The sequence below is a fragment of the Thalassophryne amazonica genome, chromosome 20, assembly GCF_902500255.1.
Source record: "Thalassophryne amazonica chromosome 20, fThaAma1.1, whole genome shotgun sequence".
NCBI classification, from domain to species: Eukaryota; Metazoa; Chordata; class Actinopteri; order Batrachoidiformes; family Batrachoididae; genus Thalassophryne; species Thalassophryne amazonica.
This window is the reverse complement of record NC_047122.1, coordinates 8243079-8262869: the sequence shown is the minus strand read 5'-3', so window position 1 is coordinate 8262869 and position 19791 is coordinate 8243079. Positions and strand designations below refer to the sequence as shown.

Below are 19791 nucleotides of genomic sequence, written 5' to 3'. Positions count from 1 at the left end.
AAATTATACCTTATTTGTTGTCTTTCTGCTGCCTGATTCAGTTTTTTCCTTTCTGTTTGAAGTGCAGCTCCATCCAGAAGTGGGAGTCTTCTTCTGCAAGCCTCCCATCCTGTACACTAGCATGGACTCCCAAAATGTCCTGTATATTTGTATTGTCAACTGTGGTGGTAGCATGGCCCTGGCAGAGGGTCACCTGTTTGAGTCTGGTCTGCTTGAGGCTTCATCCTCAGATCATCAGAGGGAGTTTTTCCTTACCACTGTCACCTGTGTTCTTGCTCTTGGGGTTGGTAAGGTTAGACCTTACTTGTGTGAAGCGCCTTGAGGCAGCTTTGTTGTGATTTGGCGTTATATAAATGAAATAAATTGAATTTAATTGGTAAAAGGCTGTGTTGACTTTGGACTTGATGAAACACAGTGGACAAACACCAGCAGATAACATGGCACCCCAAACCATCCCTGATTGTGGAAACTTCACACTGGACTTCAAGCAGCTTGGATTCTGTACCCTTCCTCCAGACTCTGGGATCTCGATTTCCAATTGAACACAAAAATGTTTCATCTGAAAAGAGGACTGTGGACCTCTGAGCAACAGCCCACTTCTTTTTCTCTTTGATCCAGGTAAGACACTTTGGACATTGTCTCTGGTCCAGGAGTGACTTGACACAAGGAATGCGACGCTTTGGACAGATCTATGCATGATGGCTCCTGACAAACTCCAGCCTCAATGCACTCCTTGTGAAGCTGATTTAAATTTTGTGAAACTGATTTAAAAATACAAATAGCCTTGATCAAACCAGATAAATAGTAATAGTTATATGGTGCCAAAGCAGTTTCATCAACCATTCACATTTTCAGGTGTTTAACATTAAACATCTCCAAAGTTCCAAAATTTTACAATTGTCTTCAGAATGTGCTGCACAGCACATATATTTATTTTTTGACATTTGTTATACATTGATCTGAAATCTTTTTCATATATTACACTACTTTTGTGACCCAAAGAACAGTTCATCCACATGAATAAAAGGTGTAGTTCAACTAAAGATTCATAGAATTTCTAAAAATGCAATTCATATTTTCAGCTTCAGAGTCAAATTATTTATTTTATACAGGTTTCTAAACAAATACATGGCTCCCATTCAAAATGCTGAGATCTGTCTGAACATTCTGATATGCAACATTTGGGCATTACCTAAAACGGTGAGTGGTACATGACCTGGATGCGGCAGCAAGTCCATGGACCCCAGAGTGTTAAAAGCAACAGTCAGTAGAGAATCTGTATGTATGTTTCTTGTGTGTAAGTTAAAGTCCTGACATCTGCTACCATGCGTCATCAAACACTCACCAACAGAAGCGCGAATGGTGGTCGTGTCATAGGATTCCAGGTGGAAGATGACATCATCCACAGATTGAATGCCTTCTTCTGCAGTGAAGTGTACCTCATGGTGCTCACTGCCAATGTGAGCTGCAACCTGACAAACACAAACCAACAACTATACAATGAAAAAGACTGTTGATGCATTCTAGGAAATTGCCAAGATAGAAGAACATAAAATGAAAGCCATGCGTCTATTTCAACTTTTAGACAGAACTTGTAGGAATATTTGGACAGTCATGCCTGCCTGATTGGCTGAGGCAGGTAACCCAGGACACAGACAAGCCATTTTAGACCCCTCCTGTCATTTGAAGGCCTTCTGGTATGTAATGATGCACCACCCCACAAGAGTCAAAAAAATGGTCAACACGACTTTGACATTGCTGCACACCTGCCGTGCTTTCTTTGGCCTCAGTGATGTTGGATGTTTCCATTGCGGTAACTAAGATTTGGTTTCTGGGTCTATTTCCAACAAATGAAGGATGCCCTTCAGACTGAATGATTGTTTGCCAAATATTTCCCTGAAAAGAATCTTTTTAGTAGTTTGCGGACAAGAAATTTCAAAATTCATGGGATGTTTGTGAGAGACGTCTGTGATCAGGTGACTCACCATGTGTGGTTTTGTGACCCAAGGAATCCTAAGAGACCAATCACAGCACTTCATTCCTTCAAATCTACACTTTGTCCCACCGCAGTTACAGTAGTGTTCAGAATAATAGTAGTGCTATGTGACTAAAAAGAATAATCCAGGTTTTGAGTATATTTCTTACTGTTACATGGGAAACAAGGTACCAGTAGATTCAGCAGATTCTCACAAATCCAACAAGACCAAGCATTCATGATATGCACACTCTTAAGGCTATGAAATTGGGCTATTAGTAAAAAAGTAGAAAAGGGGGTGTTCACAATAATAGTAGCATCTGCTGTTGACGCTACAAACTCAAAACTATTATGTTCAAACTGATTTTTTAGCAATCCTGTGAATCACTAAACTAGTATTTAGTTGTATAACCACAGTTTTTCATGATTTCTTCACATCTGCGAGGCATTAATTTTGTTGGTTTGGAACCAGGATTTTGCTTGTTTACTAGTGTGCTTGGGGTCATTGTCTTGTTGAAACACCCATTTCAAGGTCATGTCCTCTTCAGCCCTCTACTACCATTTACACACCATGGTGTGCTGGGAAGCAGCACATCCAAGAAGGACACATCCAGGCTGGACAAACTGATCAGGCGGGCTGGCTCCATGGCTGGCATGAAGCTGGACTCTCTGGTTGTGATGGCAGAGAAGAGAACACTGGACAAAATGCTGGACATTATGGACGATGCCAGTCACCCTCTGCACACTGGCATCAGCAACCAGAGGAGCCTCTACAGCCACAGACTGCTCCTTCCCAAGTGCAGGACCAACAGACTGAAAAACTCCTTTGTCCATCAGACTGTACAACTCCGCATGTCTGTCTCAATGTGCCGAAAAAGTGCTGATGTCCATGTCTTTTCACAATACCTGTGCTAGTCAGACGACATACCGGATCAAGACAGCGTCCAGTTTAGAAATGAATGGCACATTCCACTGTTACAGGAGTTTTTGTCATGGAAAGAGCAGCGGAGTTCCGCGCGTCGCGGTGGAGCCGCATGGCGCAAAGCAACGCTGTGATGAAGCCTCACAGGACATGTTGGGGCATGTCCAGCTCATGCTCAATTTCTCGGATAATCACACGACTGAAAAGCAACCGACAGCCGTCTGAAATCCACCTGAAAGCCGTCCTGTGAGACCAACACAGAGGTGGTTTTGTGCCGCGTAATGAACGGCTCCGTGGCGCGTCCCTCTGCTTTTCTTTCCATGAAAAAAACAGTGGAATGTGCCGAAAAAGTGCTGATGTCCACGCCTTCTGCCTTTTTGTGAAAGTCAGACGACGTTCCGGATCAACAAAGCCTTCACGTTGGAAATGATCTGGTTGTTCCAGCGGGGTTGGAGCTTGCGATTAGCGCTCGGAGCGCGGTGCGCTCTCAGCAGCTGTGGGCGGTCTTTAAACCGGCTGGATCACTCCTTAATCTGTGTAATCCCCATAAAATCGTCCCTGAAAGCCTTATTAATTTTCCGAACGGTGTCCACCTGGAGGTCTCTCACAGTTTCTGGAAAAAAATTGATGCAGCAAAGCTCCAAATCGTTCAGACATTTATTCGCAATAAAAAAACGACGAGAGGGGTGGACCACTGCTCACACAAAGCCTGGTCACAGGCGAATGATGCAACCGACAGGCGTGAAAAAACTCACGCATGCACACGAAGGTTCAAGCTTGGCTGATGCAATCACACGTGATTCAAATCCATATGGTTTTTGCAAAAAATAAAAAGGTCCAATGCTTTTTGGACAGACCTCGTATATGCTCCTAAATGCAAAACAGTTCTTCCCTTTTGGACAATAGAGGTTTCATCTTATCTCATGTTATCTTTAGGCAGGACCTTGTGAGACAGCGAGAGATGGAACTGTTTGGGTTCAGTGACAAATTGAGGACTTCCGCACCATTCAGCCAACGCAGACAACCCAGACATCAGTCAGCAATGCAGGACTGACGGAGATTGCAAGATGCAAAGTGACTAGTCGCTTGCAAAGCTTCCTTTGTCTATTTGACATCAGCATGCTGAGGACCATCATAGACTGCACAGTACACAAAGCCCGCAAAATAAACCCCGACTGGAGCACAAGTGTTTACGAGCTGATGGCATTCATTGCCGTTTTATTCTTCAGAGGAGCGATTGGCAGAATCGGTTCCATGTGTGACTGCTGGTCAAAATGCTTCGGCATTCCGGAAATCACGTCCACAATGTCCCGAGACCGATATGAAGAGTTGATGCGCTATTTACGCTTCGATATCAAGGACACCCGTTTGGAACGCATGCAGACGGACAAATTTGCTGCCATTTCAGACATTTGGGGGTGCTTTGTTCAGAACTGTGTGCTATCATACAACCCAGGGCAACACATAACAGCTGATGAACAGTTATTTCCCACAAAGGTCCGATGTCCTTTTCTGCAATACACTGCATCTAAACCTGACAAGTTTGGAATAAAGTTTTGGATTGCAGCAGACTTGGACACTAAGTACATGTGCAATGCCATTCCTTACTTAGGAAAAGACCCCAGCCGTGCCATAGGAGAGCGACTTGCAGACAATGTTGTGACAAGGCTTACGGAACCCTTTTTGGACAGAGGCAGAACTGTCACTATGGACAATTTTTTCACATCGTTGTCTCTGGCGAACAGGCTTCTACAATGCAACACAACTCTGCTTGGCACAATAAACAAAATTCAACGGGAAGTTCCAGAGCAGGTAAAAAAACACCAGAGAACGTGAGGCGTTTTCAACACAGGTGTTCACTTCTGGCAGTGCCCTGCTAACAGTTTATGCAGCTAAAAATAAGAAAAATGTGTGTCTTCTCAGCACAAGAAAGTGGAGCTTGAAGAAGATTTGCGGCGAAAACCAAATGTAATCATAGACTACAACCATTTGAAATGTGGTGTTGATGTGCTGGATCAAAAACTGTGTGGTCACACAGTGTGCACAGGAACACAGAAATGGCCTATAGCTGTCTTCTACAACATCCTGGGCATTGCTGCTGCTAATGCATATGTACTGTACAAGGCATGTACAGGACCAAAGGAGTCAAGGCGAAAGTTCCAGCATAAGCTTGCAATTGAACTGAGAAATAGACACATGCAGGAACGCACACTGGAAATCAAATCAAATCAATTTTATTTCTATAGCGCCAAATCACAACAAACAGTTGCCCCAAGGCGCTTTATATTGTAAGGCAAAACCCATACAATAATTACAGAAAAACCCCAACGGTCAAATTCGACCCCCTATGAGCAAGCACTTGGCGACAATGGGAAGGAAAACTCCCTTTTAACAGGAAGAAACCTCCAGCAGAACCAGGCTCAGGGAGGGGCAGTCTTCTGCTGAGACTGGTTGGGGCTGAGGGAGAGAATCAGGAAAAAGACATGCTGTGGAAGAGAGCAGAGATCAATCACTAATGATTAAATGCAGAGTGGTGCATACAGAGCAAAAAGAGAAAGAAACACTCAGTGCATCATGGGAACCCCCCAGCAGTCTAAGTCTATAGCAGCATAACTAAGGGATGGTTCAGGGTCACCTGATCCAGCCCTAACTATAAGCTTTAGCAAAAAGGAACGTTTTAAGCCTAATCTTAAAAGTAGAGAGGGTGTCTGTCTCCCTGATCTGAATTGGGAGCTGGTTCCACAGGAGAGGAGCCTGAAAGCTGAAGGCTCTGCCTCCCATTCTACTCTTAAAAACCCTAGGAACTACAAGTAAGCCTGACGTCTGAGAGAGAAGTGCTCTATTGGGGTGATATGGTACTATGAGGTCCCTGAGATAAGATGGGACCTGATTATTCAAAGCCTTATAAGTAAGAAGAATAATTTTAAATTCTATTCTGGAATTAACAGGGAGCCAATGAAGAGAAGCCAATATGGGTGAAATATGCTCTCTCCTTCTAGTCCCTGTCAGTACTCTAGCTGCAGCATTTTGAATTAACTGAAGGCTTTTCTCTCTCTCTTTTGGAAAGAGAGAGAGGCACTACGTGAAATGAGAATAGTTTCTGAAGGGAAAACAACAACATGCCAAGTGCATCAGAGTTGCAACAGAAATCGCAGTACAGAGAAATGTGCCATTTTCCACAAGTACACCGGACGGAAATGTAGGAAAGGATCTCCATTTGTGTGTAAAAATTGCTAAAAAACTAAACAAACAAACAAAAAAACAGAACACTGTACATAGGAACTCACAATTTGTTGACTGTGCTCACAAATTGTTTATCAATGTGATTTCTCTTGAATATTTTTATGTGTGAAATAAATGTTTTTTCACTGAAGTCCTTTGTTTGGTCTATCCTTCAATTTAGGCCAGGGATGCCCAACCCTGGTCCTCAAGACTTGTTTTCCTACATGTCTCCCTCTTGGGGCAAGGGAGCAGGTACTGATCTAATTTGCAACTCAAAGGAACCAGTCGATAGGGTGATCACCACACCACTAATCTGAGAGGGGGAGGAGGGCCTTGCAGCATCGGCAGAAAGTTCCAGGCGTTCTAGTGTTAAACCTAACCAGACCCCTCCTACTGAGAGGCAGACTGCTATTGGCTAGTGCCTAAACAATTGCTTTAATTAGCACCTATTGTGCTCTAGTTAGCACCCTCCTAATGGCAGGGTAGCTGTCCCTCCTAACGATGGGACTGACGCCTCTCCTGACAGCTCTCCTGATGACGTGAATGACTCAGTACTATGAACAAAAGACTGAAACTACTTTGACCTGAGTACTCCATTGTAAACAGGGGACAAAGCGTGTCTCAGACCCCCTCCCCGGTTAAGGCTGGGTTTCAACTGTTTCACATACAATACCTCCTTCACCCCTCTCTCAAACCATTTCTTCTCTCTGGCTAAGATTTTACCTTCCTTGTCTTCAGACATGTTGTTAGTGTCTTTTAAGGTGGAGATGAACTGCAGACTCAGGTCCACTGGCGCCCTCTCTGCAGTGCTGGTATAGCCTTTGGTGAAACGGCTGCTTAGTCTCACCTATGTAGTGTTCGTTACAGTTTTCCTGTTTTACAGTAAAACTTGTGCCAATTCAACATGCAGATCCACCTCGGATTTGCTATGGTGACTTTCTGAGTGAATGCAAAAACACGAGAGCAGCCAAAAGGACTTAGTTTTTAAATGTAATTTATAATGTAATGTAATAATTCGTAAGATAAATGAGAAATATTTCCCAGTCCCATTAATTTTTTTGCTCATTTGAGTCATAAAAAGCATATTTTCCAATATCGGCAAGATGATGGATCTCTAACACAGAGTCTGTCACATGGATTAGAATACGGTATTATCACTATTTTATGAAACCATGTTGTTGCATTGGATTGTTACTGTTCTATCTCTACACGTATCTAAACAGCAATTGATGCTACATGGAATATGTGCACAAGAGCCCAAATGATAAATCGGTAACCCGATATGATCAGCAAATATGAACTACTTCCAGATAAATTGGTATCAACATTTATAACAGCCAAAAAATGACCATTTTAAAGAAATAGAGAGAAGACCAACTATGGGATGCAGTCATTCATATTTTATTATGACACATTAATTTTTAGTAGAATGCATCACAAACCTCATGATCATAAGTCCCTTCGGCTGCTCCTTTGTTTTCACCGTGGATCGCCACAGCAGATCCAAAGTGGGTCTGCATGTTGATTTGGCACAAGTTTTACGCCGGATGCCCTTCCTGACACAACTCCACATTATATGGAGAAATGTGGCACCTTTTATTCCTAAATATTGACCTGAAAGCGTACCAATCCACATTTATACTGAAGCACTGTCACCGTATTCAGTCCACCTTACTGCAGCATGACATGATGCCAGCAAGCTAATTACAAAAGTCAACATTTAATATGACTTGTTAAGATGTCACAGATATGGTGATTGCTGAACAGCAATGCTGCCACGATTATTTTAAATCTGTAGAGACCGTGCTTTATGAGATGCTGTTGTTTGCGCAAAAGCAAACAAAATTAATGTTGACAAAATATTGAATATGGTCTGGTCTGACATTCAAAGGTCATCAGAATACCATTTAATGAGCTGTAGGCACAGTAGCATCATCCAGTGCAAATGACAAGAGATGCCATCCAATTCAAATATGTTTAATGGAAAAAAAACAGTGTTTATATTTTGCTCTCTGGTAGAGAAAAATTTCCGTGCTTGACGAAGTTTTCTGCTTCACTAGATTAAAGAAACTCAACGCAAGTTTTCAGGTTAAAGAGCAAATTCTGTGTCCATCTAATATTATTGCGTTTAAACCTGATAAACATTATTTATGACGTATAACATCAAATGTCATGAAATTAAATTGCGTAAGTAACAGCACTGGATAAAGAATTGCAAATCCTGAATTATTTATTTTATTCCACTTTGCACATTGATGTCTATGAAGGGCCAATCATATAGTCAGAATGACCCATTACTTCAGGCACTGAGGGGCCATTATCCCACACAACCCTTTTGAAATATGCATCACTGTATCAATATAACATGTTTAATTTTAGACAACATATGCCATGTTATCTCGGTAAGCACTTGTTACAAAAACTACGTGTTTCTGGGGATTTTCTGTGTAGGCTCTCAGTTGTCCAGGTGGTTTCCATAGTAGAGAAGCTTGAATCTTCAACTGGACTGGGTTGCTTGACGCGAGGACGTTTCGCTTCAAATCGCAGAAGCTTCCTCAGCTAAAATTCTTGCTCTGGAAGTCTGACTTCTGTCTGACTCTTGTAGAGAAGAATAAAACAGAAGCCAACAAAAGCTGGGGTTTTAAACCTAACCAGACCCCTTCTACTGAGAGGCAGACTGCTATAGGCTAGTGACTAAACAATAGCTCTAATTAGCAACTATTGTGCTCTAGTTAGCACACCTAATGACAGGACAGCTGTCCCTCTAATGATGGGATGGATGACTTTCTGATGGCTCCCTTGATGACGTGAATGACTCATTACCATGAACAAAAGCCTGAAACTCCTTTGACCTGAGTACCCCATTGTAAACAGGGGATAAAGTGTGTCTCAGACCCCCTCCCCGGTTAAGGCTGGATTTCAAACGTTTCACAAAGAATGCCTCCTTGACCCCTCTCTCAAACCATTTCTTCTCTCTGGCTAATATTTTAACTTCCTTGTCCTCAAACGTGTGCTTAGCGTCTTTAAGGTGGAGATGAACCGCAGACTGAGGTCCAATGGTGCCCTCTCTGCGGTGCTGGTATAGCCTTTTTTGTAAAGGTTGCTTCGTTTCACCTATGTAGTGTTCGTTACAGTTTTCCTGACATCTGATAGAATACACTACATTGCTCTGTTTGTAACTAGGGATCATGTCCTTAGGGTGAACTAATTTCTGTCTCAAGGTGTTAACCGGTTTAAGGTAAACTGGGCAGACAGCACAAAATCCCAGTTCAAGCTTCTCTACTATGGAAACCACCTGGACAACAGGGGGCGTTAATGAACGGACAATGGATAAGCCAAAAGTAACAATTTAATGTTGTGAATCGCACAACGACGTACAGACAATAACAATATGTTGGACTGTCAATTATACACAAAGTGACGTGTGGGCAGGCTCGACGATAGAAGACGCCTGGCGAGAGAAGAGCCGGATCCCACACAGCTTCCACCACCAACGGAGCTGAAGAACACCGGAGCCGCCAAGCCCTGCGCCCCAGGTGGCCGCTGTCTTCAGCAGTCAGACCCGGTACTGCTGGCAGAGAACAGAGACAGTCCTGATGAGTGTGAGTTCGCACACTCAGTAATCCCACAGTCTGTATACAGTTAGGAGGGAAAACCTCCACCTCCAATCACACACTCGTGCAGCTCCTGTCTAACCACTTATCTGGTTGGGGTGTGAAGCGAAGCCGTCGCTGATCACACCAAATGCCAATCCCACAGATAAGGCAACACCCACAGGAAAACGGCTGCAAAGAAGATCAGACTATTAGTCAGTGTTAAGTACAGCAGAGAATATCACCTGAATGGTAGCTGATTTCTCGGCGAGGAGGTGGAGTTGCAGTCCGGCCTTTATGGTGATGGTGATGAGATGAATGAGTGACAGCTGGTGCTGATGATGAGTGACAGCTGTCACTCCCAGTGGCTCCGGCGCCCTCTCGTGCTTGAAGCCCGCACTCCAAGCAGGGCGCCATCTGGTGGTGGTGGGCCAGCAGTACCTCCTCTTCAGCGGCCCACACAACACCCCTGCTCTAATGTGTACTTCTAACTTTGAGAGAAGACATCCCTTGTGATCTTTGGTGAGCCCCTAAAGTGGTCTTGGATCTAAGGCTGGGAACCAGAGATCTAAATGGTCCTGATTGAGGAATTTACCTTGCAAGCAGCAATGATATCTGGGCTGTCCTCTGACCCAATGGAAAATGTTTGGATAGGATACTGCAGCTTCTCTTCCTTGGCAAGATTCACCAATGTAGCAGCAACCAAGCTGGAGTCCAGACCACCTGGTTAATAGAGCACATTAGGGGTTTCACTGACACAAACACTATTACCGTTTGCTACCTGTTTCAAAAACACAAGTAAATCAATTCACACCTTCGCATCCCTGTTTATTTAAACTGAGAAAAAAATAGTTTGATGTCAAAATTTGGTGCCGCACAGAGAAACAAAGGAGAAAGTGCAACACGATGTGCCCCAGTAAAATGTGATAAAACAAATGGAGGGTGGTGTGTGATGAAGGGGAAGCACTAAGTGTCTTGTCTGTGGAAGATGGTGACTGGTGCAGTGCTCAGAGTGCACTGGACAATTCTGTGCACAGGTGCCAGTGCACAGTATTGTCAAGATCTGAAACTGAGGCAGGTCATACAGGAGGGCAACCTGGAACTGTCAGCAAGGATGACCACCTTCAAAAACTGTTTGGACAGCTCTGCATTGCAGTGGGTGCGTTCTTTGAGATCCATAAACCTGGAAGTGGCCAGATCTCAGTGACTGGATACAGTCTAGTAACGGTGTCAGGTATCACCCCCCATCAATGACCACATGAGACTCAGATCTAAGTATTCTTGTGTGTCTTACCTGTTGTCTCAGTCTATGATCCATGTGGGGAAAGTGATATTGAGGTGAAGGAGACTTGTAACTCACAGCTTCACTTGACGACTGACGAGTACCTCACAGTATCACTTCTGAAGTGACACTCCAAAGGTCATTAGTAATTTCAATGCAACCACAGGCACTGACAGGGTTAGCTACAATAATTGTATAAATCCTTGTGGATCTGGTAACTATGGTGAAAATGGTTGAATGCTCCCCAACTTTGCAAAAAGCTTGGAGTACCTGGATCCTGGTTTCAGTATCCAGAGGGACACCACTAGACACAGTATTCTAATGCTGTTGGTACTGCTGAGGAAATTAATCATATTCTTGTGGGAAGATGTTGGAGAATTCTGCAGAAATGTCATCTTTTTTTTTTAAGTGCACAGTTTGACTACTTCATCAAGGATTCATTTGAAGTCCCACAGATGACTATCTGTTGATTTTTCACGATTAGACCTCAAGGAAAGCCAGTTTGCACAAGTGAGTTTGCACACAATCTAGGTGGAGGACTTGTAGACACTGACACAGCTCGTGATCCAAACGAAATGTGGGAGTTCTTCTCTATTCATATGTGAAACTTGCTTGTGATTTCAATATCACTGTCCATAGGAGGAGGAGGTGTTCTATATCTGTGGGGACTGTGAATATCATTCATAGAAGATGTAGTGCATGGCATAGTGGTCATTCTGGGTGGTCTAAGGAGCTGAGAAAGCAGATTGTGATGGTTCTTGTGGGTAAACAAGGTCTTTCTTGGAGAACTCTGAGAAGCTGACTCACCATCTGTGGACTAGTGACCCTCAGCCTGCTTACAGAGCAATCAAAGCACTATGTTTCCCTCACCCACATCACAGTCAATCAATCAATCAATCAATTTTTTTATATAGCGCCAAATCACAACAAACAGTTGCCCCAAGGCGCTTTATATTGTAAGGCAAGGCCATACAATAATTATGTAAAACCCCAACGGTCAAAACGACCCCCTATGAGCAAGCACTTGGCTACAGTGGGAAGGAAAAACTCCCTTTTAACAGGAAGAAACCTCCAGCAGAACCAGGCTCAGGGAGGGGCAGTCTTCTGCTGGGACTGGTTGGGGCTGAGGGAGAGAACCAGGAAAAAGACATGCTGTGGAGGGGAGCAGAGATCGATCACTAATGATTAAATGCAGAGTGGTGCATACAGAGCAAAAAGAGAAAGAAACAGTGCATCATGGGAACCCCCCAGCAGTCTACGTCTATAGCAGCATAACTAAGGGATGGTTCAGGGTCACCTGATCCAGCCCTAACTATAAGCTTTAGCAAAAAGGAAAGTTTTAAGCCTAATCTTAAAAGTAGAGAGGGTGTCTGTCTCCCTGATCTGAATTGGGAGCTGGTTCCACAGGAGAGGAGCCTGAAAGCTGAAGGCTCTGCCTCCCATTCTACTCTTACAAACCATAGGAACTACAAGTAAGCCTGCAGTCTGAGAGCGAAGCGCTCTATTGGGGTGATATGGTACTACGAGGTCCCTAAGATAAGATGGGACCTGATTATTCAAAACCTTATAAGTAAGAAGAAGAATTTTAAATTCTATTCTAGAATTAACAGGAAGCCAATGAAGAGAGGCCAATATGGGTGAGATATGCTCTCTCCTTCTAGTCCCCGTCAGTACTCTAGCTGCAGCATTTTGAATTAACTGAAGGCTTTTTAGGGAACTTTTAGGACAACCTGATAATAATGAATTACAATAGTCCAGCCTAGAGGAAATAAATGCATGAATTAGTTTTTCAGCATCACTCTGAGACAAGACCTTTCTGATTTTAGAGATATTGCGTAAATGCAAAAAAGCAGTCCTACATATTTGTTTAATATGCGCTTTGAATGACATATCCTGATCAAAAATGACTCCAAGATTTCTCACAGTATTACTAGAGGTCAGGGTAATGCCATCCAGAGTAAGGATCTGGTTAGACACCATGTTTCTAAGATTTGTGGGGCCAAGTACAATAACTTCAGTTTTATCTGAGTTTAAAAGCAGGAAATTAGAGGTCATCCATGTCTTTATGTCTGTAAGACAATCCTGCAGTTTAGCTAATTGGTGTGTGTCCTCTGGCTTCATGGATAGATAAAGCTGGGTATCATCTGCGTAACAATGAAAATTTAAGCAATACCGTCTAATAATACTGCCTAAGGGAAGCATGTATAAAGTGAATAAAATTGGTCCTAGCACAGAACCTTGTGGAACTCCATAATTAACTTTAGTCTGTGAAGAAGATTCCCCATTTACATGAACAAATTGTAATCTATTAGACAAATATGATTCAAACCACCGCAGCGCAGTGCCTTTAATACCTATGGCATGCTCTAATCTCTGTAATAAAATTTTATGGTCAACAGTATCAAAAGCAGCACTGAGGTCTAACAGAACAAGCACAGAGATGAGTCCACTGTCCGAGGCCATAAGAAGATCATTTGTAACCTTCACTAATGCTGTTTCTGTACTATGATGAATTCTAAAACCTGACTGAAACTCTTCAAATAGACCATTCCTCTGCAGATGATCAGTTAGCTGTTTTACAACTACCCTTTCAAGAATTTTTGAGAGAAAAGGAAGGTTGGAGATTGGCCTATAATTAGCTAAGATAGCTGGGTCAAGTGATGGCTTTTTAAGTAATGGTTTAATTACTGCCACCTTAAAAGCCTGTGGTACATAGCCAACTAACAAAGATAGATTGATCATATTTAAGATCGAAGCATTAAATAATGGTAGGGCTTCCTTGAGCAGCCTGGTAGGAATGGGGTCTAATAAACATGTTGATGGTTTGGATGAAGTAACTAATGAGAATAACTCAGACAGAACAATCGGAGAGAAAGAGTCTAACCAAATACCGGCATCACTGAAAGCAGCCAAAGATAACGATACGTCTTTGGGATGGTTATGAGTAATTTTTTCTCTAATAGTTAAAATTTTGTTAGCAAAGAAAGTCATGAAGTCATTACTAGTTAAAGTTAATGGAATACTCAGCTCAATAGAGCTCTGACTCTTTGTCAGCCTGGCTACAGTGCTGAAAAGAAACCTGGGGTTGTTCTTATTTTCTTCAATTAGTGATGAGTAGAAAGATGTCCTAGCTTTACGGAGGGCTTTTTTATAGAGCAACAGACTCTTTTTCCAGGCTAAGTGAAGATCTTCTAAATTAGTGAGACGCCATTTCCTCTCCAACTTACGGGTTATCTGCTGTAAGCTACGAGTTTGTGAGTTATACCACGGAGTCAGACACTTCTGATTTAAAGCTCTCTTTTTCAGAGGAGCTACAGCATCCAAAGTTGTCTTCAATGAGGATGTAAAACTATTGACGAGATACTCTATCTCCCTTACAGAGTTTAGGTAGCTACTCTGCACTGTGTTGGTATATGGCATTAGAGAACATAAAGAAGGAATCATATCCTTAAACCTAGTTACAGCGCTTTCTGAAAGACTTCTAGTGTAATGAAACTTATGCCCCACTGCTGGGTAGTCCATCAGAGTAAATGTAAATGTTATTAAGAAATGATCAGACAGAAGGGAGTTTTCAGGGAATACTGTTAAGTCTTCTATTTCCATACCATAAGTCAGAACAAGATCTAAGATATGATTAAAGTGGTGGGTGGACTCATTTACTTTTTGAGCAAAGCCAATAGAGTCTAATAATAGATTAAATGCAGTGTTGAGGCTGTCATTCTCAGCATCTGTGTGGATGTTAAAATCGCCCACTATAATTATCTTATCTGAGCTAAGCACTAAGTCAGACAAAAGGTCTGAAAATTCACAGAGAAACTCACAGTAACGACCAGGTGGACGATAGATAATAACAAATAAAACTGGTTTTTGGGACTTCCAATTTGGATGGACAAGACTAAGAGACAAGCTTTCAAATGAATTAAAGCTCTGTCTGGGTTTTGGATTAATTAATAAGCCGGAATGGAAGATTGCTGCTAATCCTCCACCCCGGCCCGTGCTACGAGCATTCTGACAGTTAGTGTGACTCTGGGGTGTTGACTCATTTAAACTAACATATTCATCCTGCTGTAACCAGGTTTCTGTTAGGCAGAATAAATCAATATGTTGATCAATTATTATATCATTTACCAACAGGGACTTAGAAGAGAGAGACCTAATGTTTAATAGACCACATTTAACTGTTTTAGTCTGTGGTGCAGTTGAAGGTGCTATATTATTTTTTCTTTTTGAATTTTTATGCTTAAATAGATTTTTGCTGGTTATTGGTAGTCTGGGAGCAGGCACCGTCTCTACGGGGATGGGGTAATGAGGGGATGGCAGGGGGAGAGAAGCTGCAGAGAGGTGTGTAAGACTACAACTCTGCTTCCTGGTCCCAACCCTGGATAGTCACGGTTTGGAGGATTTAAGAAAATTGGCCAGATTTCTAGAAATGAGAGCTGCTCCATCCAAAGTGGGATGGATGCCGTCTCTCCTAACAAGACCAGGTTTTCCCCAGAAGCTTTGCCAATTATCTATGAAGCCCACCTCATTTTTTGGACACCACTCAGACAGCCAGCAATTCAAGGCGAACATGTGGCTAAACATGTCACTCCCGGTCTGATTGGGGAGGGGCCCAGAGAAAACTACAGAGTCCGACATTGTTTTTGCAAAGTTACACACCGATTTAATGTTAATTTTAGTGACCTCCGATTGGCGTAACCGGGTGTCATTACTGCCGACGTGAATTACAATCTTACCAAATTTACGCTTAGCCTTAGCCAGCAGTTTCAAATTTCCTTCAATGTCGCCTGCTCTGGCCCCCGGAAGACAATTGACTATGGTTGCTGGTGTCGCTAACTTCACATTTCTCAAAACAGAGTCGCCAATAACCAGAGTTTGATCCTCGGCGGGTGTGTCGTCGAGTGGGGAAAAACGGTTAGAGATGTGAACGGGTTGGCGGTGTACACGGGGCTTCTGTTTAGGGCTACGCTTCCTCCTCACAGTCACCCAGTCGGCCTGCTTTCCCGGCTGCTCGGGATCTGCCAGGGGGGAACTAACGGCGGCTAAGCTACCTTGGTCCGCACCGACTACAGGGGCCTTGCTAGCTGTAGAATTTTCCACGGTGCGGAGCCGAGTCTCCAATTCGCCCAGCCTGGCCTCCAAAGCTACGAATAAGCTACACTTATTACAAGTACCATTACTGCTAAAGGAGGCCGAGGAATAACTAAACATTTCACACCCAGAGCAGAAAAGTGCGGGAGAGACAGGAGAAGCCGCCATGCTAAATCGGCTAAGAGCTAGTAGCTACGCTAAGCTAGCGGATTCCTAAAAACACGCAAAGTGAATAATGTGTAAATAATTTAGAGGTGATTCAGCAGAAGGAGTGCTTTAGTTAAGGCACGTAAAGATTACACTGGGAAACAAATCGTAATCTAGATAACTAGATCAATCTAACTGCGCAGATTAAACAGCTAACAGATACAGCAAAACACCGCTGTGCTCCGGAACAGGAAGTGATACAATACCGCAGTGAGAGCCAACCACCAGTAGAGGCAAGCAAGCAATATGTGACAGAGAGTGAGGGCACAGTCCTGGAGGGTAGGGCTGAAATTTCATGTTTTGAACACCAGCCTCCGCCCAGAGAATCTGATGAAATAAACAAAGGCTTTGCACACATTGCACGTTGCTGTAAGTAAGTAAGTAAGTAAGTAATGTTTATTTATATAGCACCTTTCACAGACAAGGAAAGTCACAAGGTGCTTCACAAAAGACACACAGATAAAAATTCTGAGAATAAAAGACAATGTACATCACAATAAAATAACTCTAAGACACACACAGTGGTCATAAAACAGCCCTCTCACTACTAAGGCTTGAATGCCTGGAGAAACCGAAGGGTTTTAAGTTTGCTCTTAAAAACATTGAGTCCAGCAACAGTCCAGCAAACGAAGAGACAAAGGGAGATCATTCCAGAGCCTCGGTGCAATGGCCTGGAAAGAGCGATCTCCTTGGGTCTTAAAGTGGGTACGAGGGACCCTCAGAAGGTTCTGATCCACTGACCTCAGGCTCCGAGCGGAAGCGTAGGGACATAACAGTTCTCTAATGTAGGAGGGAGCCTGGCCATGCAAAGCTCTAAAAGTCAACACTAGGATCTTAAAATGGAAACGTAACGACACTGGGAGCCAATGAAGAGACTTTAAAATAGGAGAGATATGAGTCCTTCTGCGTGAGCGAAACAGCAGCCTTGCTGCAGAATTTTGGACCTGCTGCAGACGGGACAGCTCCTTTTTGTTGAGACAGGAAAACAAACTGTTGCAGTAGTCCAAACGAGAAGATACAAAGGCATGAATAATCAACTCAAGATCATCTTTTGAAACAACTGATCTGAGTTTGGAAATCTTCCTCAGCTGGTAGAAACAGTTTTTGGTTAGCTGCTTGGAATGATGCTCAAATGACATTTCTTTATCAAAAATAACACCTAGGTTTCTCAGCCTAGATTTTGCAGATGAGCTCAAAAGACTTAAATACTGTTTAATCCCCGGACTAACATCATCAGGGGCAACCACCAGCACCTCGGTTTTATCCGAATTTAACTGCAGCGAATTTGCACCGAGCCATTGTTTAATTTTCTCAAGGCAGTTCAGTAGAGAGTCCAATTTCTGGATCTCAGGGCCTTTAAATGAGGAGTAAATTTGGATGTCATCAGCAAATAAATGATAAGAAACATCAACGAACTCCTGGATAATCTTTCCCAAGGGGAAAACATAGAGCAAAAACAAAATTGGCCCCAAAACAGAACCCTGGGGTACACCACACGTCAAACTGGCAGAGTCAGAAATGATCTGATTTGCAGTGACACTAAAGCTACGACCTGACAAATAAGAGATGAACCACGCTAGAACACTCCCTGACAAACCAACCGAATTGCGTAGCCTTGTTTGCAGGATTTTATGATCGACAGTGTCAAATGCGGAGGAGAGGTCTAATAGGACTAGAACGGTGCATTTTCCACAATCCGCAGACATCAAAATATCACTAGATACTTTGAGTAGGGCAGTTTCTGTACAGTGATGCCTGCGGAAACCAGACTGATAGGTGTCAAACATGTTGGAAGTCACTAGGAAGGAAATTAGCTGATCATAAACCACCTTCTCCAAGAATTTGGACAGGAATGGAAGTTTGGACATAGGTTGGAAGTTTTTCAGATCAGAAGGGTCCAGATTAGACTTTTTGAGAAGTGGTTCCACAAACGCATGTTTAAAAGAGCTGGGAAAAACACCAGAAGACAGGGAGACATTTATCAAATTGGTAACCCAGGGGCCAATGACATCAAACACATTAACAAGGAGTCTACACAGTAGAACATCAGAAGGACATACAGAGGGCTTCATCCTGGTTATCAAAGCTGAGACATCAGCCTGTGTTACAGGATTAAAAGAGGACCATGTACGAGGAGCAGGCTCAACAACATCAGGGACACCGTACGAGGTCTGTTAATAAAGTAACGGTCCTTTTTATTTTTTTCAAAAACTATATGGATTTCATTCATATGTTTTTACGTCAGACATGCTTGAACCCTCGTGCGCATGCGTGAGTTTTTCCACACCTGTCGGTTACGTCATTCGCCTGTGAGCACGCCTTGGGAAGGAGTGGTCCCGCCCCCTCATCGGATTTTGATTGTCTGGAAATGGCGGAATGAAAAGGACTTTTTTCCATCAGAATTTTTTCAGAAGCTGTTAGAGACAGGCACCTGGAAACCATTCGAAAAATTTATCTGGCTTTCGGTGAAAATATTACGGGCTTCACAGAGAATAAGCACTGTTACTACAGCTTTAAGGACCCCTTTAAGGACGCTTGGCGCGTCGCGCTCCAAGCTGCGACGACGCAGCACAAGCCACCGGACCATTTCTAAACGGATGGCTCTGTGGATACGAGACCATTGTGTGCTCTTTCTCTGGTTATCACAAGAGCTGGACATCAACCATTTTCCGGTAGATTTCACTTTTAACAAGAGATTTTGTCATGGAAAGCCGCGCGGAGGCTTCGCGCTTAAAGACCGATTCGCTTTGGAAGCGAGACAAAGGAACACCTCCGTTTCGGCGTGTCAGAGGACAAGTTTGGACAAGCCTATCTCGGCTTTCAATGCTTACCAGTCCAGTAAGTATCAGAGAAATTGTGGAGAGCTGGAAATGTCCAAACTTGTCCTCTGACATGCCGAAACGGAGGTGTTCCTTTGTCTCGCTTCCAAAGCAAATCGGTCTTTACGCGCAAAGCATCCGCGTGGCTTTCCATGACAAAATCTCTTGTTAAAAGTGAAATCTACCGGAAAATGGCTGATGTCCAGCTCTTGTGATAACCAGAGAAAGAGCACACGATGGTCTCGTATCCACAGAGCCATCCGTTTAGAAATGGTCCGGTGGCTTGTGCCGCGTCCTTGCAGCTCGGAGCGCGACACGCCGAGTGTCCTTAAAGGGGTCCTTAAAGCTGTAGTAACAGTGCTTATTCTCTGTGAAGCCTGTAAAATTTTCACCGAAAGCCAGATAAATTTTTCCAGGTGCCTGTCTCTAACAGCTTCTGAAAAAATTCTGATGGAAAAAAAGTCCTATTCATTCCGCCATTTCCAGACAATGAAAATCCAACGAGGGGGCGGACCACTCCTTCCCAAGGCATGCTCACAGGCGAATGACGTAACCGACAGGCGTGGAAAAACTCACGCATGCGCACGAGGGTTCAAGCATGTCTGACGTAAAAACATATGAATGAAATCCATAAAGTTTTTGAAAAAAATAAAAAGGACTGTTACTTTATTGACAGACCT

At 43.2% G+C, this 19791-nt stretch overlaps 1 protein-coding gene across 4 annotated transcripts in view; it reads right to left on the bottom strand.

The window, feature by feature from the left end:
• Positions 1-1052: 1052 nt before the first annotated feature.
• The window catches only part of asns (asparagine synthetase), a 48639-nt gene continuing 29900 nt past the window's right edge, over positions 1053-19791 (bottom strand). For 2 of the 4 annotated variants that reach the window (XM_034161342.1, XM_034161343.1), the window contains exons 6-7: positions 10308-10435; positions 1053-1472 (exon numbers count right to left, since the gene is read on the bottom strand). In XM_034161342.1, coding sequence (XP_034017233.1) covers positions 1140-1472; positions 10308-10435 — 461 coding nt within the window. In that variant the 3' untranslated portion in view covers positions 1053-1139. The remainder of the gene's footprint in view (positions 1473-10307; positions 10436-19791) is intronic. The other 2 variants (XM_034161341.1, XM_034161344.1) reach the window with 2 other exon arrangements.